Raw genomic sequence first — 26,628 nt, forward strand, 5'->3', positions numbered from 1 at the left:
CCCCCCCCCCCCCCCCCCCAATTCTAAAAATGTATGAACTTGCATGTAATCCAGTCTATTTTGACAGCATATTAAACTAATAAAGGGTGGTCTCTAACTTGAGCAGCACTGCAAATTGTAACTATATATATATATAAAATAACATGTAAATCTGTTAACACTGTTCACTGCCTGATCAACCACTGAAAAACTGAGATATCAACCTAATTCATTCAGAAAGCCAGAATCCCACATCATTTAATGCCTCTGTAACAAAGCAGTATGTACACCACAATGGGCTTCTGTCTCGTAATTCCAACCTAATCAGCTCTCATTTCTGTAATCATACAAACATCCTGTTCTCCAGCTCTTTACTCTCTACAGATATTTGGTTGATAATTATAGTGTAATCAAGGCCTACATATTTCACTAACGCTATGAGTAATGTTTAATAGAAGCAAAACTTCTTTGCTCTGTAAGATTTATTCACACATACCTATTTTTTACAGCACCTATAAGCTTCCCATCAGCATAAATCCACACCTAAAACATCCTGAGCAGGTCAGTGTGACCATCATTATCAGTGCGAGATCCAGTGAGCCTCTGCCCAAGAAGCTAATTCATACTCAATTACATTTTGCTATGAGTGCCTTTCTGCCCACTCTGTAAAGTTTAGAAATTTAAAAGACAAACCTTTCTGAATTAGGTTACTTCCAATGTTGCACCCGAAACAACTTCGAAACAAGTTTGGAATAGAGGCAATCGCTACACTTCATTGCTGAGCAGCAAAGCCAGAAGGTGAGAGAGGTGGGGGTGAAAAGCTGCTGCCAAACCAAAATTGCATTTGAGCTGGCAGCTTCGTTCAGCAACCTTTCTAAAGAGATCAAGCAGTAAAGGGCATTCTGCTCCCACGGCTGGGTGTTTGTCCACACTCCATGGCTTTTCCCTTCAAAAAGCTGCTCTCTTGCACAAGACTTAACACAAAGACCAGTACAACCCTATCACCCTCTCTCTCCACTCAGGATGTTGTCATTCAGCCAGGTTTAGTATTCCACAGCAGCTGCATCTCCAGCTCAGCAGGCAACAGTTCACAAAGTAAATAAAAAGCGAGTAAATAAAGATGTAAATAAATCCACAGTGTAGCCTTGGGTCATTTTTGCTTCTATGGTTTGACTCTGAACCATCAGTTTAGCTCTGATTGTTGGCACTTTCATTGTTGTTAACGTCACAATTTTACACAATGTGCTGTAACAATTTCTCTGAGAAGACGAGGGGGCTTACTTTTGTGCATTTTGATTCCGAAAGCCCCCAGACTCTGGCAGTAGATAAAGACAAAAGAGGAAAAAGCAACTCTTCTGAGGGAATCATTTTCAGTCAGCCATTCTCTTGGGCAAGACAAGGTTCTTTTGTAAATTTCTCTGCATACTTTCTGCACCATTACATCAGTGTCATAAAACTAGTTTAGTAGTGTCCTGAGTGAACTAATACATGCGGAATGGAACAAGCCTATCAAGGCAGGTTTGTCTAACATGGTTTACTGCATCATATCCTACTCACCCTTCTAGATAAGACCCAAATAACTGACTCAAACGAGCACGGCTGCTGAAAAGAAACTGAATAGAGAGGCATGAAATTCTAGAGGCCTGCTAGGTTACACAGGTAACTCTCAGTGACAGGAGACACACAAGCAGACACAGAAATCATGGCTCTTCTAATACACTAGTTACTAGATAGCACTGTTTACAGTGTTACAAAGAGAGGGGATCTGCCATCTGGAGTTGGGTGTAAAAATAGTCTATGATGAAATTTCTTTTTTTTTTCATTGCATCATCCTCAGAAGTCATTCAGGAATCTAAGCGAATCTGGTTTTACCACTTTTATGCAAATATGTGTTCACTTGACTAACCCTGCAATTCAGAAATGGTTGAGATCACAGGCAGTACACAGCTGCATCTTCACAAATCTCATTCTAGATTTAAGGTTTAATGTACCATTCCAACACATGAGCTCACTCTGAAAGATGATTCAGAATAATAATCATCAACTTGTATCTTGAGGTACTGTTGTCTGAAATAAATGCATGGTATTTTCAGTACTTTGTATGTGCTTACTGTAAATTGTAGGTCTCCTGTAACTTGTTCAGGAGAGAGTATGGAACAGAGAATTTCACTGTCTTATTAGAGTCATTTCAGTTCATTTCTATCCAGGCCACCAAGGAATTAATTTGGAACAATTGTTCTATTTGCGTAATGGACGCTCTCTCTTCATGCAGAAAGCTTATCTGATAATCTGGCACTGACACTCAGTAGCTCAAGCCCTTTTACTCATTCTTATAACAGCAAAAAAATTAAAATAATAACTGCCAATGATAAATAGCTCTTTAAACATAATATTTTAAAGGTGTTTATGAACAAGATAATTCTGACCTATACAAGACCCTACTCATTTATCTCCATACTCAATCTGAAGAGATAAAAACATAGACTGAAAGACCCAGCAACACCAGCTTTATGTATTACCTTCTATCATAACCAGTACCTTCAGTTCAGAACCTCTGATCAGAATGTTGGTAATCAATGAGCACAGCCAACATTCACTGCACACAGACTTTCACACACGCTCATAAAAAGCTTAAACACCTTAACAAATGTCCTTTTAAAGAAAATCTAGCTGTACCCTGTCAAATTCAACAGAGAGCTCATTAACAAACTAAAATGAAGAGCGTAAATCAGTAGTAAATGTGCAAAATCTAAACTTCAACACTCTTACAAACTTTTGCATCCACAAAAAAAAAAAAAAAAAAAAAAAACTGTCTTAAACCCACTTTTCACACTGTCTTGTACACTTACATTTCTATAATGCAAAAGACAGAAGAAGGAACAGCTTTGCATTTTGGATGGCGGCTCAGGATAATTGAAAGCTCGGAAGACAAGACCAAAAAAAAAAAAAAAAAAAAAAAAAGCTCATCTCAACCAGAAAGTGTCTGTAAACACTAATGATCAGATTCAAATGCATATACTTACTGATTAGAGAGCTTCTATAGTTTCTAAAACGGAAACGTGCAGGCAAACTATTAAACAGTTACTGCACAGCAAGAAAATCACAATCAGGAATTTGTAAAGCTATTTTTGTTTGTATCAAATGTATGGTATTTTTCTATTCTCGAAGGCAACAGAATTAGGTTTGTAATAAATCTTTCCTCACATACCAGTGGTCATCAAAATAGCTTCGTATTTCTTTAAATAAATCATTTACAGCTTTAAAATATGGTTCCTATGGTCACTGACTGCTGAATCTAACATCGCACACTCTAATCATCTTTTGATCTTTAAGAAGTAAATATCAATCTCATGCTAGAGATTTATTTTTCTTCTTTAATCCTGGACTGGGGTCATCACCTTTTTTTTGTAAATTCCCTAACTGCAGCTTTAACAAATGTTAGGCTAATTCAAGTACCATTACTATTTTAAGTGGAAAAACACAAAGGTAATGAAATCAAGATAAAACCACTGGCCTTGTGACAAATACCAAAAGGCCAGTGGCATAATTTGTAATTCAGCCTATAAACAATACTGAGAAACAATATACCGACAGAGTATTAGCCATTTCATAAAGGTGACTAATAGCTTAAAACAAAACAAAAAACTACTGTGTGCTACTGTTAATTATGAATACAGCAGAATGCACAATGTGCTTCAAGATGAGAGCGCAAAACTGACAAGCTTGTATAAAGACAGCATAATAAATCCATGAGTCAAGGTAGTAGGCTATTCACAGTTGCAGTCTAATCAATGCAAGAGGCAAGCTTAACTATTTCCTTTATCTTTCCCAACACCATCCAGCAATTATATTATATGGAATCTCCATTTGCAAAAACTGAAAGAAAAAACAGTAAGGGTCATGGATTAAGCCCAGTCTTGGACTAAACTGCAATACTAAAAATACTGTTTAGTCCTTGCTTAGGCTTAATCTTGGTGTGGGGAAACTGGCCCTAAGAATTCTGTACCACCATGTTCAAAGTGTTTCTGAACAAATTAGCATTCAAACAGACACCATACATTAGAAAATCAACTTCTACAGTAAAAAGCTATCACCCTGCAGAAACTTAGGAAAGAGTTTTTAAAAGATTTTGAGCTAGACATAGCATAAACACGTGCTGCAGTTTCTGCACTTTACAAAAGTTTTCAAACCACCAGTAAACTCAAAAATCAATATGACTACCTTTTACCTTTCAAAAGGTTGTTTGTGCTCAGAGTCTGATTTTAATCTAATGTAGTTTCAAAGCTCTTTATAAGACATGTAACCACTCCAAAGTGCAAGCAAGGCAGTGTGTTTTGCCAATAATTCATAAATATATGTGCACACTGGAAAGACCTATAGATTTTAAGTAATCAAACATATATGACATGAGTAAACATGGTATAAAGTGATCAACAGTTTTCAAAAATCCAAGCAGCAAACCTACATACTCAATAATACATAAACTATTGACTATATTGTGCTTCACACAGCAGGAAAGCACATATTGAAGCAGTATTGGATCACTGAAAACTGTCAGTCACATTTTGTTTTTTTTTTTTAAGGACTTTGTGATATGACTAAAAATGACATTACAGTCAGTCATTATTGCATGATGTGAGCAAGCCCCAGGTAACCTTTAAGTACTAAAGACATAGAATCGGGTACTGGTCTTCACGCTACGTATTTGTATGTGCCTTTCATAATGCTATGTTTTTAAAGGTAAACATTCCATGTAGTACAAATGATTATCCAAGTAGACATAGTATGGGCTTAACCACTGCTAAGCAACTGTCATAATGGAATAGATTGCATGAATGCATGTGATTACGTGCATGTAGCCCCTTACTGCACAGTTTGATACAGATAACCTCTCTTATAGGCACTCAGTGGGTAGAAGGTGGCCACCACAAACTTGCCATCAAATGTCCGGCCTGTCAGCAGCCTCTGGGCTTCTTTGGAGTCTCCAGCATTTGCATACTCTACAAAGACCTGCAGGCACATGGTGGTCCATTACAACATAACCTCAGTAATAATATATGTTTTTAAACAAAATAGAAAAAAGGCCAAATGACAGATTAACCACTTGCTACGACCAATTGTCCCAATTTTACGATCATGTGAGACATGAATATGTCGATCAGAAATGATAGTCTTACCTGGCCTTTGCCAGGATTTTCTTTTGGAATCAACAGGGATATGACTGAACCATATTTCTGGCATTCTTCCCTCATGTCTTCCATAATTTCTAAATAAAAAAAAAATAATTAAAAAAAATTAACAAACATAAAATACACCTGCTAATTGGAGAGCCTATTTGGGAGACAGTCCTCTTGGGTAACAAAAGGTCATACTGGTAGAACAAGGCACAATAAGAAAATGTCATGCACTCATGAACACTAAAAAGTAGGGGAGAGCAGAGCACAACCTAACACAGGTTGGTTTTCACTTATTAATTTTAAAGAATTTGAGCAAGTTTAATCATTTTATACAAAAAACTGTTTATTTCCAGCACCTACAGTTTAATAATTCAGCAAAAAAGCAGAGAGAGTAAAAATGTCATATTTAACCCCAAAGGTGGGGTTACCAGTAACGGACAGAGGGGCTAGTTGTAACAGTCAATAAGAGGGCTGGTAAATTGACGCAAAGCACAATTAATACAATTCCGCAGCGCTTGACTAAGATGAACTTTCCGATCTCAATACATAAAAATATATTCATCAAAATAAAAGTGATCAGTGATGTATTTACTGGTCAAATGTGGCAAATTTATTTTAGATCACAAAGTACAAAAGCAAATGTCAGCATCATAAAACAATTACATTTTATTTATGCGTAATCCATGCAAACTTCCAAAAAAATTACAGTTTATATAGGGGGCATGGGGACATGTCCCAGTGTCTCTCTAGGGAGGTTTAGATGTAAACACTATGTTACAACTTACCTTAGTGGGGTTTGCAGTCACTGTGAGAATTTACATTTTTAAAAATGGTGCTACATTACAACCTCCAAGATTAAGACAAGGGAGATTAAAATAATATAGGTGTGAGTTCTGTGACACAGGACTCAGTGATCGCAAAACATTTACAATGATCAAATTTACATTTATGGTATAAAAACGTAAGGGTGAAACTTGAGAAATATCTGCCCACTTGCTGTGAAAATTCAAAGACAACACTGCTGTGTCACAAGACTACAAATTACAACCTACTTCAACCAGTGTAACTACATAAAATATCCATGTCACTTTTTACCCTGTGGTAGTTTGTGCCCTGCTCTTTACAACAGGTCAATTAAACCATAGCTGCCTTCAATATTACTTTGATCTCAAAGGCTTAACACACAGCTGACGGTAGCACTCACCTTCGTATTCATCATCATTGTGCAAATGACAGTCATCAATTACGTTGAGCAGTCTAAGGATGGGTGTCGGGAGCATAACCAAGTCTTCAATGTGCGGTGCTGAAAATAAAGTAATTTTCTCATTCATGTAAACACAAGTCTGTATATCTGGATAATGCATCGCTGTGATAGACATTCTACTTTAAATGTTCATACCAAAAGGAATACTGAAGAAGGGACTGATCAGTGCGGCTTCAGCCGTGCTCCTGCGATTGGGGTTGTTGTGAAGCATGCTGAAGACAGAAAGACATGCATGTTATTCACAGGTGAAAACACCTACACAGAGTTTAGACTGAGTCTTTTGTATAAAATTGTCTACCTTTTAATAAGATCTCTCAGATGATAGACAGGAATAGCAGGGTACACCACAGAATTGCTTGAAAAGATATGATCAACAATTGCTGCACTGTTATTCTGCAAAAGAATAGCATATAATGGTGCACTGTCATTTGTACTCACAGTATGCAATTACATCCAAAAAATGATCTTCTAGATATTTAAATTCTGAATATTCATTTACTCTAAGTAAATTTGATAATATGTGCATATTACTGAACTGCTAAATCACTTGAATAATGCTTTCAAAATGATGCTCAGGTAAATTGCCATTACTTTACAAAGGAAGACCACCAGCAGACAAAATGTAGGAAGACAACTGAAAAACATGTACAGAAGCTAACTTATTATTAATGATAAATATAGGAAGAATTTGTTTGTTTTTAAAAAAATAAGGTTGATATGCTTGAGCACACCTCACTCTAATTATTCATGTAAATCACTAAAACCTGTTTTTTTCTTTGCTTGGTTTTATGGGTCATTTTTTACTGTTACAGATTTGGGCATTAAAATAAAACCTTCAAAACACTTGCTATAACTTCCATCTGAAGTTTTATCAGCAATGATGTATAAAAAGCAAAGAGCAATATCTCTGCCGACCTTCCATTCCTGAGACTTGATGGTTTCTTTCAGTTTGATTCCTGAGAACATTTCCAGCAGAATGATGCCCAAGCTCCACAAGTCCACAGCGGTAGTGCAGCCTGAGTTTCCCTCCAGTCCTGCCTTGGCCAGTGAATTCTGCAGCTCTGCCTCTGGGGCCCGGTACCCATCAGTCTGGATGTACTTCACATCCTGTGAGGCACAATCATAAATCAGCAATGACAACACTGTGAGCAGCCATCTCAAGAGTTAAAGGTAAAATATTTTAAAAGCAATGAAAATCATATAATTCTCATATAGTGCCCCTTTAATTTAAGCAACTGCATCATTTTAGCCCACAACCAGCACCTCACCTGATGCCCCTCTTTGAAGCTCAGCCCAAAGTCAATGAGCTTAAAACACTCATCGTCTGGGCTCCAGAGGATGTTGCGGGGCTTGAGGTCTGCGTGCACATAGCCCTCTCTATGCAGAAAGCACAGAGCCTCGAGCACGTCACGGGCGCAGTGCTGGATCAGCCACATGGAGTGGCCCTGGTTGCTGGCTCTGACCAACAATTCTGACACGCTCACATCCAGAAGCTCAAGCAGTAAGCAGCGTGTGGCTATGCCCACTGGGTTATGGTGGGTGAACACTCCATACAGGGTCACTACAGAGCAAGAGCAAAAACAATGCAGGTGAACATCCCATTTAAGACCAACACACATCAGAAGCAAAACGGACTTCTGCAATAACTGAACTTGAGTACCTGTCCTAATAAACCTGAGACCTTTTGGTCAGCTAACTAACCCTTCCTCAGGCTCCTCATCCCAGTCTACCTACCGATATTTTTGTGTCCCTGGATATCCTCCAGCACGGCTCTCTCCTTCAGATACCCGTAATCCCCGCCCTGTGCGTCCGCCTGGAACTCCTTCACGGCGGCCGAGCTGGCTCTGCCCGAGCTGACCGAACTGACCCTGTACACTGAGGCCGAACCCCCCTGCCCTAGGCGGGCCTGTACCTTCCACATTTCGCCGAAGATCTCAAAGAGAACCGGCTTCATGGCCTCGTCTGACGGCGGGGCGACAGGCAGCACCGCTGCGGTACTAACGGGGCTGCTTCCCGAACCACAGGCCATAACGGAGCTCAGCGGCTAGGCGTCCATATCGTAAGACGAAAGAGGCTTCCCTGCTGCTCACTGCATCCCAGGCAGCTCGCACACACTAACGGCTGCCCAGTAAGCGGTTGAGAATGCGGCTCTGCTTCATTTGAGGATGTAGGATAGGCGGACAGACTCGGCCTCGGTGTAAACTCCAGCTAAGCTAACGCGACTGGCAGGTCCGGCGATAAGGTAACTAACGCAGTTAAAACACCACAGCTGTAATCTTCAGCCCTGCCGCTCACGGCATGTCCAGCACTACCCAGCCCACCCCGAAGTGGTGTATCGTCTATAATGTTACATGTAGAAATAATAAATAAAACTGTTTTTCTTGGTGGTAAAACTCAACATTCCGGCCATTGTTTTGGCGGCCATTTGAACGGAAGCGAAGTCACGACTTACCGGAAACTACTTCGCTCGGCTGTGCAGCTTCATTTATTCACGTTTATTGCCAGAACCGAAGCAGTTAACTAGATTATCTAAAATGCAGGTCTAGTGTTAGTAATAAAACATATAAAGCAATAAAACCTCAATATAATGACAATGAGTGGTTTTTGTTTGTCATCTTTTGCTGAGTTGCATCCATAGACAACAAAAACAAAACAATAAATAAACGATCCAGACCACAGACAGGGCCGAGCCAAGCCACGGTGCCCCAAAGCACATCTGAGAGCAGCTGCTGCAGAAGCCGCGCATCATTCTTATCATGTAAAGAGAGGGGGAAAGGAGTCATGCAAAAAAATCAGCTAATCACTTTTAACTAAATTATCTGAAGTTACTTTACAATTCTACATACCTTCTAGCCCTTCTTGAATTCAAATTTCCATACTAAAGCATTTCTCAAAAACCTGGAGGAGAGAAATAAATACGTTTAGAAAATAAAAAATATTCGTTATAAAACTGAATTGCAGCCACTTCATGTGAAGTTGAACAGGTACCATGTGCCGTTGGAAGACTGCGGGCGCGCTCCAATCTGCACACTTGTCTTCCAAGTAGAGCGCTTAGTGCTCAGAGTGTGGCGATTTCTGTGAATGCGTCCTACGCAGAGGAAGCGTCCTAGTTAGTACGCAAGTTCGCGAAATGGAGCGCGGCCTTTTGAAGCGTTGGCCGGGCGTTCCCACTCGCGTTTGGTGCCACGTCAAATGACGGAAACGGGAGGCGGATTTTCTGGTAGTGGGTAACGTAGCCAAGTGTGTTTCGGGAGAAGAGAGAGCGAAGAGGTCTACTATAGATACTGTCAGCTTCACTGAAGGTAAGGACGTTAGTAGCAAGCCGTTCGTTTTGGTACGGTAGAGTTGTGGTGTGAAAAAGCACCTCGGCTGCCGCAGCACTGCTCACTCACGCAGAGAGAGTCATGTCTAGCAAACCGCATCTGCTCCCAGCTTAGCTGTCAGTTCGTGTTTTTACTCGGGAACTGGTAATATTATCATTATTTGTATTATTTATCACGAACAGGTGAGTTAACCCAAGCTGAGCTTCGATTTCGGGTAATAAAGCCGTCGTTTGGTTTCTGTAAGGAAACGTAGACTAACGTGTTCAAAGGAGACGTGTCAGTAAACATGAACTAACACCACTGTGCGTTCCTGCTGCCATGTGGGCATACATTTGGAGGAGACTCAGAAAATAGGTAGAGACTCGAAGATCTAGATGTAATTGGACAGATCATGACTGTTTATATTCTGGACAGTGGCTCTCAGGTCCTCATTAGCAGACATTACCATCAGCATTTGGTTTCCCTGTCAGATCTGTTCCTGCTAAACTTGCTCTGAGGAGCTGACTGTAAATCTGTTAGTCATAAACCTCCTGATTGAAACCTATAGATTTGCTACTTATAGCTGACCCTAAACAAGATCTAAGATTTAGTTAGATTTGATTTAGGGGAAATGAAGGTCATTTTGCCTGCTACTCCAAAAAGGTTGGATTATCTAACCATATCTGTGCTTATGTCTTCTGGCCCTGTGAGCAGAGAGCATGGACATCAGCAGACCGGCGCAGAGACTGGGAGAGGCTGGGCAGTCCCACCTCCTGCAGTTCTGGGACCAGCTCAGCCCTGAGGAGCAGGCTGAACTGGTCTTCGAGCTGGACAGCATGGACTTCAAAGAGATCAACTGCTTTTTTAAACATGCTATGGAGGCTTCTGGACAGGCCAAGCAGGAGAAGGTGGACGCCAGAATGGAGCCAGTGCCGCGGGAGGTCCTGGGAAGTGTAACCCGTGATCGAGAGTCCCTCAAATACTGGGAGGAAGAAGGTTAGGCTTTGTTATTTACTGACGAACTGTTTCATCAACATGAGGTTATATATGCTTGTACAGATGAGATTATGTTAGCAGATCGTAGATCATCTGATCAGATCTTCCATGGGCAGAGACAACACTATGGTTAGTAGTAATGACTGGTCATTCTGAGTGTACAGTAACTTGTATGAATGAAGCAGCTTAAATAAGGAACCATCTTATCCGTGTTATTTCGAAATCCACTTCTAACTAGCCTAGTATGTTACTCATGACTGGCTCCAGCCAAGAGCCCCTCCTCAACGGGGGCAGAAAAAAAAGGTGGGATTAATGTCAGTGAAAGAAATCTGAAATAGAACTGACTACAAGAGCTGAAATCTTCTCTGGGTTTTGTCCCAGCAGCCCACCTTTGGGCTTGGACTCACAATGGGGGCTGGAAACATCTGGTTCTTTTTAAAACTGACGTAAATGGTGGTCCTGTGTGTGTGTGTTTCTGAGGTCATTCAGCTTTGTGTCAAGCCTTAATCACTCCATGTTCTTATTAAAAACATTCAAAGTCTAGCAACTCATCGATTCCGTTAACTCCTGTGTCTGAGTGTGTATGTCCTGAAGAATTCAGGCTACAGGCTGAGTAGGACAATGTGATAAACTGAACTGCAGTTTATGTAAGATAAGTATGTGCCATATCAGGGCGTGTCAACCTATGTTCCTAAAGTTCAGGAAAACATGGTTTATGAATGGCATTCCAAGATAGTTTCTGAATTCAGTAGTTCAAGGTCTTTTTATCTTATGTATAAAGATGGCTCTTCGTGGCTGATTCATTATTATCTGGTCTTTTATCCTTCAAGTAATAACAAGGTTTGGTTAAGAAGACCTTTGGGTTATTAAGTTCAGCCTTTTTGTTAGATATTTTTATTATAGTCAAAAGCAGTAAATAGTTAAATGCCCAATGTACATTTGATATGTTAACAGATTTATGAATTAGTCATTAATACTGTATACTGTCACTGTTGGCAAAAACGTTCACAGTATGTTAAACTCTGTGAATAGAAACTGTGCACTACAAATAGCAGAAAAACACTATATTTAACTTTGCTCCCTGTAGAGGATGGGTTAACTTAATTTTCCCTTAGAAAATGAGCAAAAAAGTCATTTGATTGGGAGTATTCAAACTTTTACATACAACTGTCCGTATGGGGCACCTAAGCAAACTTATTAAATCGTTTATCTGGATCTAAAGTGTTATTGCTTGTATTAAATATCATGTATCATTAGAAAGAATGCAAGTTGCATGGATTTATTATACTAGCAAATCTGATTTAATTTAATAATGGATTGGTGATGCTATACCAGATACTGAGTGTTGGAGAATAACTACAGATAATGCTGGACTTCCTTGAGGGGGGTTGGAAATAGATAAACGAACAGACTAAGACACACACTCACAATTAATTGTATTATTGTTATTTAATATTTATTCTAATATTGCCATTTTTTATGAGTAAATAAACACAAAAGTGCCTAACACTTTTACATAGTACAGATGTGCCATGATGACATCAAATTGATTAAGTAGTCTGATTAACTCTGTTACCATGTCTTACTTGTTTGATCTACACTGTATGACACTGTGATTACAGCTCTGCTGTAGTGACTAAGCCAGTGGCTTGTTTTCTTATCCATGCATCTGTATCATCATAGCTAAAACAATGTGGTCTCAACCTGATCGAGTCTAATAGTGACTTAACCTCTCATCCACCTGCACAGGCCTGCGCTGTATTTCTCAAAGCAAAGTAGCAGTTCTGCTGCTGGCTGGAGGTCAGGGAACTCGATTAGGGGTCCCGTATCCCAAAGGCATGTATGACGTCGGCCTGCCGTCTCACAAAACCCTCTTTCAGATCCAAGCTGAACGTATCCTGAAATTGGAGCAGCTAGCTGAGCAGCGTCATGGAACAAAGTGCTGCATTCCGTGGTGAGAAACGTTTACAATAAGTAAAATAATAAAGCATGTTTACAGTGATAATTTGTTTAAGATATTGAATTTGCATCATTGTCCCTTTACCCCAAATGTCCATCCATCCACCAAGACTTGTTTGGTGTCTAAAATTTTGCTTATTCAGTTTTGTGCAGATACACGTACAGTATAGCTAACAAGAAATGGAAATCAAAAATCATCACACAGCCTAAATCATCACACACTTCAAAACATGCTCTGTTATTAGCTAATCTTAAATAGGCTGCTTTTTGTGAAATATTGTAATGTATAAAAATGAAGCAAACTGTGTTGTAGTATGTTGCAGTAATTATGTAGTAAAAATGAGTGAAGATCATATGTTATAGTTGTAAACAGTAGTAGCAGCCATCTGTTTTTGCGTCCAAACTTCAGACACCAAGTATGCCATCACTTTAAAGGCCAAGCCCTAAACGTTTTATTCAGTATTTATAATTATTGTTGTTGACAGCTCAAATGTGAACAAAGATCAGACCGTTTTATGATTAAGGAAGTTGATTCCTTCTTAGAATAAATGTAACATTCCCCATTAGTATAGGTGGTGTAAAGTCAAGTTGACGTAAGAGCAGGGTTGCGAAGGTCCCTGCCAAGGTCAGTCGACTGTGCCCGTCTTTACCAGCTGATTTCTGATCAACTCTGCTCAGCCTTATCTCCAGATATGAGTTCGCACTCTTATTATCACATCATTCCATGCATGATGAGTGTCATAAGGAAGTAGATCAAATGTAACATGTCCCCAGAAATTCCCTAAATTTATTAGCAACTCGTATCTGCTTTGAATAAGGAATGCCTTCTGTTAAAGGCTATGCTTGCAGAGGGTCATGCATTACCTGTGAATTTCTATTATTATTAATTATTCCACGGAAGGCTATGTTAGCCTTCTGGTGAAGGGTAATATAGCCTTCTATACTCATTATTCACTAGAAGACTTAAAGATTTAAATAAGGGTGATATTTGAAAGAACAATACTTTCATGTGTCTGTGTATATTTTTGCATATTATTAACACACAGACACTCACACTGGTGTTTAATTGTATATTGCTGCTCATATAAAACATCATTTTGGAGATAAGAGTTTTCATTCCAACAGTTGTGATATGTATTGTTATAAGAAGTCTCATCATAACTGTGCTTGGTTTAATGTCAGGTACATCATGACGAGTGGCAGAACAATGGAGAGTTCTAAAGAGTTCTTCTCAAAGCACAAGTACTTTGGCCTTAAAGAAGACAATGTCATATTTTTCCAGCAAGGCATGCTTCCAGCCATGGACTACAATGGGAAGATTATACTTGAGGGTAAAGGCAAACTGGCCATGGCACCAGGTAAAGTTTATATAGGCCGCAGTCTGGTTTAGTCAGGTACAGTGCTGTGCAAAAGACAGAGACGACCTTTCATTTATTTAATTATCAGTCGCAGTGGCCGTTAAATATAACTTCTTTTTTTGTGTCTGGGAACAAAGAACAAGTATGACTTAGCAGAAAATTACAAAGAAACCTCAGATATCAAATTGTTCAGTATTTAGTTTGTCCATTCTTTGCCTTTATTACAGGTTCCGTTCTTTTTTTGTAGATTTGCTTTCATTCTTTCGAAATCTGCAGGGATGTTTTTCCACTCCTCCAGATTTCAGTGTTAGAAGTTGATTGTGTTTTCTGCTTCACATCATCCAAGTAATCCTATTATTGTATAAAACCTTACTCCACATCTCAGATGTCAATTTTCTGTGTTCTAGTGCAGGTTTCTTCTTTTTTTCTGTCTATTTCCTTTTCTCTGTAACAGCTTGTTGACAGCTATATATTCTTGCCGACTAGTATAGTGTTGAGTTGTCCTCTCACAGTGGAAAGATGGACAGAAACACCTGTGGATTTTTTTCAGATCTGAAGCAATAGTGGAGATCCTGCCTCTCAAAGATGAAAGTTTTAAGGACTGTTTATCTTATAGTGATTGTTTTGATAGCCTGCCAGGTCTTGTACCGCTGTTTCCCTAATGTTTTTCCTTTAATTTTCACTAAATCTTTGAATCATTTTCAAATCAAAACTCTAGTTTTGGAAAGTTGTGGAGGTTTTATTTCCCCTTCTTCTGGCAAGTGTATTCTTGATCTAAACTCCTTAGCAATGTCTCCCAAAAACGAATAACTTGAACTTCTTGTGATTTTGACTGCGAAGTGAATAAATGAAGAGTGGTCTCTGATTTTTGTACTGTATAGACAGCCTTCTGATTCTGGTCTTCTGGGTTTAGGGCAGGGTATCACACTGCACTGCAGGGTTTTGTTTACAGATTTAACGCACCTAATTAAACTACCCGGCTAAATAACAAGTCCTTACAAGTTGAACCGGATGTTTTAGAGCAGGGTAAACAAACTTTGTTGGGCTTCCTACAATATGCTCAGTGAATCTGCCAAACTGCCAGAAAATCATAAAACCTGTCAGCATAATCTGTAGATCTATCATGTTTAGAATTCTTACGACTTTTATTTATGAAGAACAGTATCAGTAGTAACTTAAAGGAGCAATATGAAAGATGCCTTAACATATTGAATATATACTCCACACTCCAAACAAATAGGGGGCAGCATATCACTGGAAAGTTGTAGTGTGCTATTATGAAAAACAAGGAAACAAGCTCCTTCACTTCCCCCTTCACTCCTCCCGCCTTACCAGTCTAGAAGAAATGTTGCAAACTCAACATCAATCTTCATCCCTTTGTACTAGCTCTTTGGCTAGTCTTTTGGGGCTGATGGCCGACTCGATGCTACAGTGACTCACTATCATCTCTTGAGGCACAAAGAGGCAGGACATGCCAGAGCTAGCTAGTTAGCATGGTAACTGCATAAGATATCTCTGCAACATGATACATCTTTGACATCACGTCAAAACTGTTATTTCCTCAGAGTCTGTTACTAATTTTAGTTCATTTTAAAATGTTTTAAACTAAAAAATCTTACAAATTGCACCTTTTAAGCAGCTTTTGACTTATTCTAATAGCTCTGGAAAAATTTTTTCCTTATACAATGAACAATTATTACTCTATTGCCTTATTATAGTAAGTGTTGTCTGTATGGCAGACAAGTGCCCAGTACTGCACTTTATAAATGCCTAGGTATGAATGAATGCAAGAACTGATGTGATTGCACATACTGAATTCTGTGTAACCAAAGATTCTGAATTCTTTTATTCAGATGGCAATGGAGGCCTGTACAGATCGTTGGGCACACATAAGATTGTAGAGGACATGGAGAGAAGAGGAATCGCCTATATACATGTCTACTGTGTGGACAATATCCTGGTGAAAGTGGCAGACCCTGCCTTTATTGGCTTCTGTGTGCATAAAGGAGCAGACTGTGGTGCGAAGGTCAGTGCCCATCTCCAGTCATGTATTTCAGCTTTGTCAGTGGATAGAACACAGCATTAAAGACGTGAGTTCCTTAAGAAATAAGCTAATAATGAGTGTAGTCCTGCTGAGCAGTGCTATTCTTATTTTTTCTTAAGGTGATCTCTCGTTATATAAGTGTCTTCACAGTCAGCTTGCTTTGTTTTGTTTTTTTTTAAATATCCGTTCATGTCTGACTTCAGAATATATTAAATATAATTTGATCTGTATTTATTTATGCAAACATTTTATGTAGGAAGTAGTCAATGTAAAGTTTTTCAGTGTTTAACCTTTTACTTTGTCAGGTACGCTGGAATGGCTTACATGGAAAAAGTACTAAAAATATTAAAACAACACATACAGAACACTAGTTTATTCACCGACTATCCGGGTAACCTCCTGATAGACCCGACATCAGCAGAAAATCTGTAACTGCACACTGCAACTGACAAAGCTGACTTGAAGCTATGAGATGATTAATGTGGTGATGAACTAATCAGGAAAATCAATTTTAAGCACTAATGGTTTTCAGTGTAAGATTGCTGTAGGCGTATAGAAAGTACAGATGTGGATAGAACAGGTCTGTACAAAATCAACTTGTACTTAAGAGTTCATAACCTCAACACACCGCAAACAATTGTGTTGTATATGCGTAAGCCATATAGTTTAGGTGTGATATTTTTATAATTAATATTTGAATTAGCATTTGTTATTTTTCTACTGTGGGTATTTTTTTGTTGTTGTGTTCTTTTTTTTTTTTTCTTTTTTTTTTTTTTTTTAAGTGGCAGACCATGTGAATCTCCAGGTGCGCTCTGCATCTGAATTTGTCTGGACCATGGCTAGGTCTCTTGTGCAGCCAAAAATTGTCATTCTCAATCAAAATGACTTAAAATGGTTAATCTTCTAGTTGTAATAGGATGTGTTTTCAAAATTTATAACTGCAGCCATTTTCAAACTGAGAAATGAACCGCCAACTTTTTCAAGAACCACTAGGTGGGGCACTTTCTCTCTTATAACAAGACTTTTTCAGGCTCCAAAAGATTCTGTGTGATTGATAGCAGGGTTTTTTTTTCATATTTGGACTTTTACTGTAACCTCTTATGTTCTTTCTGCTAGCTCTACAAAAGCTCTGCTGTACTCCACCACAGACTGATTAAATTTAGTTGCCAGTATAATTGGGAAATAATTCAATTGTTTCTAGAAATCTGAAACGTCAACCACATGTCCATAAACAAGCAAATTTTGATCTCTTAGAAATAAGTATAAGGTAGCCTGTGATTGTAAGTGCTCAGTCACTAACAATGAATTGTGACTGTGTGTTCCAAGGCTGCTAAAGGAAAACTGGTTTACAGGGAGCTGTGGTTGCACTGGAAATAGAAACAGTTTGTATAACCGGTGCAGACATACAAGGGTCTCATATATTTGACATTTATTCTGTTTTACAGTGTTTTAGTAGTAATACTCCTCTTGAGTTGTAAATGTGCTGCACAGTTAAGCAAACTATGAAAAGTAACTCGGCATAAATCTCAAGATTAGCTTATGCTAACAGACACAAATTCCCACTCTCTCAAAGTGCTTGACCTTTTCTACCTCAAGGCATTTGGGCATTACGTCAGTGCTGACACTTCGGATATGTCGCGAATCAGCTAAGAACCAGACATCTTGGCTCCCTGTGTTAGACATCTGTTAACAAGAGTGGAGCTTAACCTCAGGCGTTCCTTAAATTACTTGTTATCTATGGCTGTGTCTTGGTATTACACGGTAAATGACAAAACAGAGATTAGACGTCTGACAGAAAAGGCTAGCGTTAGAGTTTTTCACCAAGTTTTGAATGCTGTGGCTCCTCGAGGAGATTAAAATGTTTCTCTAATTGCTCATGATGACGGTGAGTGTTGCCCTTCGTTATTGTCAACGAGATAGAAATGAAGCTTCAGCATGACTGCTCTGGCCAGCACTGATGCGATTATACTTGCTTAGTCATCATTAGTTTCAATATCCTCCTCATCTTTGCACATTCCCTTTCACCACGTCTCTCTGCGTTTGTCCTCGGTCCTCTTTTATGGAAGTGCAGATGCCACATCGTTTTACAGTGTTTCAAGACTCTTGGCAAAGCTTTGGCTAATAGAGAAAGAAATACATTCCCTGTTTTGTTTCTTTGTGGCAGACGCAGATGTTTCTAGGTCATTCTTGTATATTGGTTTTATTGGAGCAGAAAGGCAGGCGAGGAAAATGTCCCCACTGGTTTAAAAATGTCAGTCATCTTATGATCTGATTTGCCCTGTGAGATGCTTGAGAAACAGTTCTCTAATACTTGCCAATGTTTCCACTGGATTTTTCTGCTTCTTAAAGTGGAGTAAAGTGAATCGAGGATAAAATATGGCCGTTTGTGATCATGCTTGAAAACAAAAAAACACGGAAACCTCCAGTGTAGCCTGTTATTTTTGTGTTAACTTTGTTCAGTGCTTCTACCTGTGTATTGTTTTGCCAGATCTTAACATTTGCTTAATAAACATAATTGTAGCCATTATCATTGAACTTGAGTTCAGAATTTATGATGAATGAAAACATTTGGCTTTGATAATAAGCACAAATTCATGTGGGTCTTCAGTTTGGTCTGAAATGCAGATGACTCCAAGGCACTGGATTCCACTAGTAATTAAAAAGTCCCTTCATGTTAGGAGCACAATTGTAAGAAAAGTTGAACCCACCCACCCCTCATAAATTGCAAAGCATGCAGTTAATGTGGCTTTAGCTCAGTGCCTCCACCCCCATCCTAACCCATCATCAACTGAGAACTTTGTAATTTGTTACTCACAGATGGATGAAGGCCCCCCCCCTTCTGCTGTTGCTTTAATGTAATGCAGACTCCAGGCATAGAGAAGACTAAATGAAGTGTGTGGTCTTCTTTACTCTAGGTTGAAACTGGTAGGAGTAAGAATAAGAAGCATGGGAAAAGTCTTTAATTTTTGTATGAGAACAAAACAGTGGTCAGAGTTAGTTGAAAGTGTTTTAAAATGACTTTTTTTCTCCTGTTTATGTCTTCAGTATGATGCTTATTAGTGCTTATAAAGTATCTTTCTTGTTAAAATAACATTTTGAATTCTCTCATTTTCCAGAATCACTTCAGGCAGTCATATTTGATTGATATTCACAACTTTAGTCATTTTTCTTTCACATACTCTGTTATGAAACTCAGAAAAAATCACAGCAGGCTGCATTGTGTGCCTGCATTGGCAGGTGGTGGAGAAAACCAATCCGACTGAGGCGGTGGGCGTGGTCTGTAAGGTAGATGGACGTTACCAAGTGGTTGAGTACAGCGAAATAACCCTGACAACGGCCGAAAAGCGGAGCGCCGACGGTCGACTTATGTTCAACGCTGGCAATGTAGCCAATCATTTCTTCTCTCTTCCCTTCCTCAAAGATGTTGTCAAGTGAGTTGTCAGTTACCACATTACATGATAGTGTTTTTGTCAGTGTTATTCATACCTTTCATTTTTATATTTTTTCAGTAAATTAACTTGAAAAAAAGTCCTAATTACTCTTTTATCACTCTCTATACACTTAGAATGGAATTCATACTGTATTTTGTTGCTAGACAAATGCCTCATTAAGGTTTTAAATGGGACAGCTATTTCTATGAGCTGTCTCCAGTGTGTCTTGCCATCTTGTAAATACTAGTAGAATGGAACAAACTTTGAAGTGCACAGAGAATATGAGGTTAAGTCAAGAAGGGAACATCTGCAGTTTTCGTGTGTCTGGTATTTTAAACACATGATGGCTTTGCCAGATCTGTTCTCTTATTGTAATTTTTATGATATTCTAATAGAAAGAACGTGTTTCACTTTTCTGCATCTCCCTTTCTTTCCCTCTGTCTTTTTGCTTGCCTGCCTGTCTGTCAGTACGCATGAGCCGCAGTTGCAGCACCATGTGGCACAGAAGAAAATCCCCTATGTGGACATGCAAGGACAGCTAATCAAACCAGACAAACCCAACGGAATTAAAATGGAAAAATTCGTCTTCGACATTTTCCAATTTGCCAAGTTAGTGTCTGAATTTTATCTTTTTTTTTTTCTTTTTTTTTTTTTACTGTTCCTTACCTTTTTCACTTTCTCCTGTAACCTGTCTCAGGGTAATAAAAAGCAGTAAATGTACTGTGCAAGGGAAAATATGTACTTCTGCTCATGAGATGTCCATGTTGCATATTTCAGGAATTTTGTGGTGTATGAGGTGTTGAGGGAGGACGAGTTTTCTCCTCTGAAGAATGCGGACAGTCAGGATGGGAAGGATAACCCCACAACCGCTCGGCAAGCACTCATGTCCCTGCACCACCGCTGGATCCTCAATGCAGGCGGACATTTCATAGATGAAAACGGAACCCGTGTGCCCGCTATTCCCAGGTGAGCTGCATGCATGTATACTCACACAAACACAAACACACACAGACCCAGGTATATGTGTGAGCGCAGAATGTATGTGACGCAAAATGTACATTGATGCAACCATGGTATGTGCTCACAATGTGCCTGAAATTAACATTCACTTTATTAAGACTTTACTAAAACAAACTGCGCAGCCTTGCCCAGTAACTCGTAAGGCACTGGGTTTAAAAGAGAAGTAAAGTAGCCTTCGGTAAGACAAACCAGAAAACTAAAGTTCTGTAATGAAGAGATGGTGTTCTAGTGCTCTAATGTTTGAGTGTTCTGTTGCTTTTATACAACAGTTAAATAAATAAATTGGGCCGTGAACGTGTCATTTAATGTGTTAATGTTAGCACCTCCTTCTGCCAAATTATAGTCCCTTAACAAGCAGCTTGTTGCTGCGTCAGAGTAACGAACTCCGCCCACTCACTGCACAGCCGCAGTTCGTTCTCCAGCTGCTTAAACTAAACTCCCAAACAGTCACCATCACTGAGCAGCAGTTTTTTATTGCGCCAGTTTTATGGCTCCGTTCGATTTGGTCAGACTCTGAAAATGAGACTACACGTTTGGTGAATGGTATTCAGTTTATTTATGGATAATTCCAGGTTGTGTCAATGTTCTTCTGTCACAGCTGCTGACTGAAAAGCTACTCTGAAAATGACCGTTTGGGAATTTAGTGTAGTCTCATCTTCAGTGTCTGACCAAATCGGATGTCGGTCAAATGTGATCTTGAAAGTATTCAAGTATCCATTTTATGTTTTTGCACAAAGTAAGAAATAAAAACGTTCAAATGGCTTGAGTGTCTCAGACTGCTGTCAAACTCGTTGCTTAACAGGGCGTTTGTCTTAGTAGGGTGTCTTAGTAGGGTGTTTGTCAAAAAAATGTGATATTATGCCAAAATATCAGCGCAGTTAGAACACCTCTCAACCAATCAGCTTGCATGGCTGGAACTAACTGCTGTATGGTGGAATAAAGTTCTTTCCACTAAAACATTCTACAGAGGTTTAATTCTACTCTGGATAACAGAATGCAGTTTGTGAAACAATAACACAGCCTGCATGTATCAAGGAAAATTTTGAGACATGTCTTTTCACAATTGTAGATCTGGTTTATCGTTATTTGACATGCAACTTCTAACTTTCTTACAGTAAGCAAGCCTTATCTGTCCTAAAACTATGTACCTGTGTAGTGACATTTTACAACACACCCCTGTACTCCAGCATCCCAGAAAGCAGAATAGTCCCAGAAAGCGGGACATTACGCAGATGATAATGTCATTCCAGTTTCATGTTAAATGTGTAAATTTAACATGGGTCTATCCTCACTGTTTTACTAAATCCTTTTTAATGAGTTCACATAGCTTAGCGACAAAATTGAAATCAAATATATGAAGATTTTAGCATGTATTTGTCAATTTGTTTAGCTGACTGCTGACTTCCAATGTTTTGCCTGGTTTTAAAATGTGGAGGAAAATGAATGCAAAACTGGTTCACAAGTTGCTCAAACTAAATTGAGCAGAATATGTAATCAGCCACACCTGTGATATCTCCACCCATTTTTTATATGGCCCTCCCTCAAATGTATATGCATGAGGAAGAGAAGAGCATTTTGCATTTTATGCACCATATGACCCATGAACTGCACACTTATGCTCGTACACCACTTTGGTACACAATACGTGGGCAGAATACAGTCAGTTTCCCCCTGAAACTCACAGAAGGCGTAGGACATCAGGCCCACAAACTCCACATTAACTTGTGCACACACATACCAATTCTTTCTGTTTACCTTGCATTTTTCATTTTCATCTCTCCCTCATTCAGACTTAATATTTAACTCTGCACACTCAGTTTTCTTCCATTTCTTTCATTCTTCCTCTTTCTTTCCCTTTTTCACATTAACTCACACACAAAAGAACACACATACATAAGCTTTTTATCTGATGCACTGTTCGCTCGCTGTGCTGTGCAGCGGCACATCATAAACTCCGGTCATTCTGCGCTTAACGAGTAGCGCTGTTGAAGTTTATGTAGAAGAGAGGTCAGTACAGGTTCAACATCACTTCAGAATACAGTTTATGCACTCTAAGTCACATTTCCCTTCACTCAGTTTTCACCATATATCCACAGTGTTTACGTCTTAGTCCACCTTTTTCACACTTTATTTCCTGTGTAACATTTCTAGACACGGAGCAGCAGGGACACTCTCACCTGATGGCAGCCAGAAGTAACTATTTCCACGGTTGTATGTAGTGCATGGTGATGGGCCTTTCGCTTCTCCCTTACTCAGTTTAGTAGGCCGTAGAGAATGCAGCTCACAGGGAGAGTTTCTGCTCTCCTGGCGAGGGTAAAGGTTGGTATTCTCAACCAGCTGCCCTTGACTCATCAGACAGTAGATACTAACAGCAGAATGGCGCATGTTGGGGACAGGGCACTGCTTGCTTTGCGGTCAGCGCTGACACTGTTTATTCATTTTTTATTGTAACTGTTACGTTTTTCATGGTGCTTTCTTGCTCATAATCAAGTTTTCTTTCATAATCTTTTAACTGCTTATTGACAGGCAAATGAAAAAACCCTCTTTTCAGTTGCCAGTATCAGTGGATGACTGGGTGACTGGATTTTACATAGTTTGAATGATGTGAAATCAGTATTCTGCTGTTGCTCTCTTTCATTTCTAATACATAACTATTTACTCAGCCGTGAGTGGAATGGGTTTTCCAATGACTCCAGTGAATCCTCCTCAAACGCTGTCAGATTTTTTCTTTCTCTCTGTTTGTCAGCTGTTATGAGTAATGCCATAGAGATTAAATGATTTTAACCCTCAATACCTTACAGTCTGAAAGATGGGACAGACCTGCCAATCAAATGTGAGATCTCTCCACTTGTGTCTTATGGAGGAGAGGTAAGAGAGGCCTCTTTCATCACAGTGTGCTTAGAACATGTTCTCAATATGTGCAGAACTGTATACATTAGATGATTGATATTTATCAATTTATCATGTTTACATTGAGAAGTGCTCTGAAATGGCTATATGTGGTGAACAACTTTCCTTTGAAAGTGCCCAGTAAAACTAAGCAGCTATAGAAAGTTGAATTAAGCATTTAGAATTTATTTTAACATGTGAGAATAACATCAACATTTCACGTAAGAATTCAATTTAGACGTGCAATAATTGTTTAATGATAATAATTAAGCAGTAATTCAATCATTTCAGTGTGTACTTTTAAATGCTTTTGACAATTCAGTTGCCGTATGTTGATACTTTCCAGTAAAATCAATTGGAAATGGTCATAAAATTACTTCTTATCCTAAATGTATTTATTGATTCTAAAACATAATTTCAACAAGTAATAATTATTGAATGTTTTAATTAGATTTTTGTATTTCATATTTCATTTCTACTTGTAGTGATTGTATTTTACATTGTTTTAAACATACTTTACATTGATTGCTAAAATGCCTAGGCACTACTTTAAGCAAAGCAACATCAGCCACTGTCTGCATCCCGATCAGCTTAATAGATGTGCCTTTTTGTGATTTAACTTTCCTCTGAGCCTAAATCAACTGTCATCTGTGTCATCCAACTGAACTTCACCAATACACTGAAAAGTGGAACAGGGCAGAAGTGCATCTGAATCTTTAGATTTAAACTGATGGAAAATATTGCTGTCATTAATCTGAAGTATGAATTAGCTTTGTTTTGGTTTAATCAGTGTGTTTATACTACTTACTACCACACAGTTTTTTTGAACTGATGAAACTATTTTATAGTCAGCAGTCATTCTGTCATTTATGTTGAAATAGCTGATAGAACATGGAAGTTTCCTTCAGAATCATAATCAGTTTTCCCACAGTTTCACTATTTTACCACTAGGGAGTTCTGCATATGCATGGGCAGGAGTAGTTCTAAATACACATACAAAAAAAAAATTAATAAATCATGTTCTACTTGTGAAAATGTGCACATGTGTAGTTTAGATATTAAATTATGTGTACACATAGTTGATAAGTGATGGTTTTTGTATGGGGCGTATATATGAAGCATGTAGTTGTATGTAGTTGTAGTTGCATGTAATTGTCTTGAGAATAACTTGCTTCTCAGAAAAGGTAACTGTATAGGAGAAAAGGGTAATGCCATTTTGAACCTTTTGTCATTAAATGTGAGTTTTTTTTTTGTAACAGTGATGGTACCCTGAATCTGTATCTGTATCTAGATCTGTATTCTGTTTTTTATTAGAGATGTTATATCAGCATTGATGGGTTTTGGTATTGGCCAGTATCAGCAGAATGCTAGAGCAAATATCTGAGGGGAAAAGGAGAATCCTGTGATAGATTAGCCTGAAACAGCACTCACTCACATTGCATCATGTGATGTTTTTATCTGTGTATTTCTTGCAGTGGGGTAGTAGAGTGTTTGAGTAGTTTCAGCATCATAGCCTACTTTCAGATGCTCATCATAAGTGAAGTGCTTTAATGAAAAATAGCTCATTTTAAGCTTAGTAGTTTTTAAAGAAGCATTGAAATATATCCGTATTATCTGATACTCAAGAGTTTAATACTGATATTGGGAAAAAAGTATTTTAAATCCAGAGCTTTTGTGGAAGTGTTAAAGCTTCTCTGTACAGGGATTAAATTTAGATTGCACAGCATTCTGAATAGAGATTCTCAACTGATAGGAAAATGTATCCCTGTCAGAGAAACCAACTCTGTGTGTGTTGGAAACTAACTCTCCGCTATTCTTGTTTGTCAGGGACTGGAGAAGCTTGTGAACGGCAGAGAATTCCACGCTGCCCTGGTCATCGACGAGAGTGGCATCCACGAGCATGTAAAGAACGGACTGTGATCTGCGAACGGGCAGCCACATCTGACGACTATCATGGAAACTGTTTTCTTCTCCTTCATCTCTCTTCTACCAGGCTGGGAGAAACTGTGACATTCTAGTGCAATAACATGAAGGAAAAAGGCCCCAAGAGGCCTGGAGTTATCACCTAAGATCAAACTATTTATTTTGCTAAAACTTATTTTTATATAAATGCTTTTCTTTTCCTAAATTGGGAATTTGCATTGCAGCTATTAATTTATATGTATGTATACACCATAAACCTGAATGTAATGCATTGAAGAATATGGTACATGGGTTGCTGTCTTAATTTTTCAGTGCGTTCAGACTGAATGTTGCTCTGAAAGGACGATGCTCAGCGTCGGGGCATTGCTATCCAGTCTCTGTTCACTCTTTGAGAAACTTATAGTTGTGTTCCAAAGCAGTGATGAAATTCAAGGATAGATACTCTGTGTCCCACTTTCCTCTTTTTCTTTTTTAAAATATTGATTCTTTACACTGTTAGAATGTACTTTGTGAAAAGTATACACTTTGTGATGAATGCTGATTTGATTTGAACGATTGTTATGAACGATTATTGGCTATGTTTCGGTCATCAAGTAGCAAAACTGAAGAAATGGAGCGTGGACAAACAGAATTTCTAATATGAGAGCTACTGTAAACTCCAGGGTGATGAGAATTTTGCAGAGTAAATGAAATAACTATATTAAAGTAAATAAATTCTTTACAATAAAAAAGGTTTGGTCCTTTCCTCCCGTGTGCGTGTTTGATAGGTATGTTTTTTGCATGTGAGGCTTAAACTGAAGCAGAGTTGAATCAGATTTTCCAGCACAGCGTTTATGAGGTAGGTTATGATTGGCCAGTGTGTGCACAGCCACCACACGCTACAGCCATTTCAGAGACATGCACTCTGAGGCTCTCTCCCTCTCTCGGTTACTCTCTTTCATGCCCCCCTTTTTATTATTTTGCAGTTACTTTTACTGTCCAGCAAAATATGTTGCACCAAATCAACAGTAAAAAAAACGTGTAATAATACTAGTAATGTATTTCAGGTCTATCTCTTTTCTTATGAAGTGTTCTTTTAGAACTAGACCATGGGATCATTATAAATTGATTGAGGTTACATACGTCTTCTAGTCATTACCAAAAAATTAATCCAAACACATGAGCCAGATCACCATATCTGATAAAAAAACAGTCCTATTTCCAGTTCCAGGATATTATTTAATCTACTGCCCAGTCATCAGGAATATTTCTCACAATGTAAATGACATCTGCTGTGCTTGAATGAT

General features: G+C 38.7%; 2 protein-coding genes across 4 annotated transcripts; one reads left to right on the top strand and one right to left on the bottom strand.

The window, feature by feature from the left end:
• On the bottom strand, positions 1 to 9,515 carry uhmk1 (U2AF homology motif (UHM) kinase 1). Its single transcript, XM_017721145.2, has 10 exons — positions 9,409 to 9,515; positions 9,267 to 9,318; positions 8,155 to 9,170; positions 7,689 to 7,981; positions 7,336 to 7,527; positions 6,719 to 6,813; positions 6,556 to 6,632; positions 6,361 to 6,459; positions 5,157 to 5,245; positions 1 to 4,989 (listed from the first exon to the last, which is right to left on the bottom strand). The coding sequence occupies exons 3-10, from the start codon at positions 8,447 to 8,449 to the stop codon at positions 4,843 to 4,845; spliced, it is 1,287 nt and encodes a 428-aa protein (XP_017576634.1). The 5' UTR covers positions 8,450 to 9,170; positions 9,267 to 9,318; positions 9,409 to 9,515; the 3' UTR covers positions 1 to 4,842.
• Positions 9,516 to 9,606: 91 nt separating this feature from the next.
• Positions 9,607 to 25,452, top strand: uap1 (UDP-N-acetylglucosamine pyrophosphorylase 1). Of its 3 annotated transcripts, XM_017721164.2 has the most exons (11): positions 9,607 to 9,722; positions 10,437 to 10,718; positions 12,468 to 12,672; positions 13,860 to 14,035; positions 15,889 to 16,061; positions 19,317 to 19,510; positions 19,979 to 20,119; positions 20,288 to 20,476; positions 22,682 to 22,723; positions 23,332 to 23,398; positions 25,247 to 25,339. In XM_017721164.2, exons 2-11 carry the CDS (start codon positions 10,442 to 10,444, stop codon positions 25,337 to 25,339), a joined length of 1,557 nt encoding a protein of 518 aa, XP_017576653.1. In that variant the 5' UTR covers positions 9,607 to 9,722; positions 10,437 to 10,441. The 3 variants fall into 3 exon arrangements, with proteins under 3 accessions (XP_017576653.1, XP_037391040.1, XP_037391041.1); XM_037535143.1 differs by lacking the exon at positions 9,607 to 9,722 and having other exon boundaries at positions 10,442 to 10,718; positions 25,247 to 25,452; XM_037535144.1 differs by lacking the exons at positions 9,607 to 9,722; positions 22,682 to 22,723 and having other exon boundaries at positions 10,442 to 10,718; positions 25,247 to 25,452.
• Positions 25,453 to 26,628: the final 1,176 nt, after the last annotated feature.

Source organism: Pygocentrus nattereri, chromosome 26 (genome assembly GCF_015220715.1).
Source record: "Pygocentrus nattereri isolate fPygNat1 chromosome 26, fPygNat1.pri, whole genome shotgun sequence".
Lineage (NCBI taxonomy): Eukaryota > Metazoa > Chordata > Actinopteri > Characiformes > Serrasalmidae > Pygocentrus > Pygocentrus nattereri.

Bases quoted from the DNA above. Each gene is read 5' to 3' on its own strand.
- uhmk1 (XM_017721145.2), bottom strand. From the start codon at position 8,449: ATGGCCTGTGGTTCGGGAAGCAGCCCCGTTAGTACCGCAGCGGTGCTG. The intron at 6,460-6,555 runs GTATGAACATTT...CTTTATTTTCAG, and splicing joins CTTCTTCAGTATTCCTTTTG to CACCGCACATTGAAGACTTG. The intron at 5,246-6,360 runs GTGAGTGCTACC...TTTTTTATTTAG, and splicing joins CAATGATGATGAATACGAAG to AAATTATGGAAGACATGAGG.
- uap1 (XM_017721164.2), top strand. From the start codon at position 10,442: ATGGACATCAGCAGACCGGCGCAGAGACTGGGAGAGGCTGGGCAGTCC. The intron at 19,511-19,978 runs GTGAGTTGTCAG...CCTGTCTGTCAG, and splicing joins TTCCTCAAAGATGTTGTCAA to TACGCATGAGCCGCAGTTGC. The intron at 22,724-23,331 runs GTAACTATTTCC...AATACCTTACAG, and splicing joins TCACCTGATGGCAGCCAGAA to TCTGAAAGATGGGACAGACC.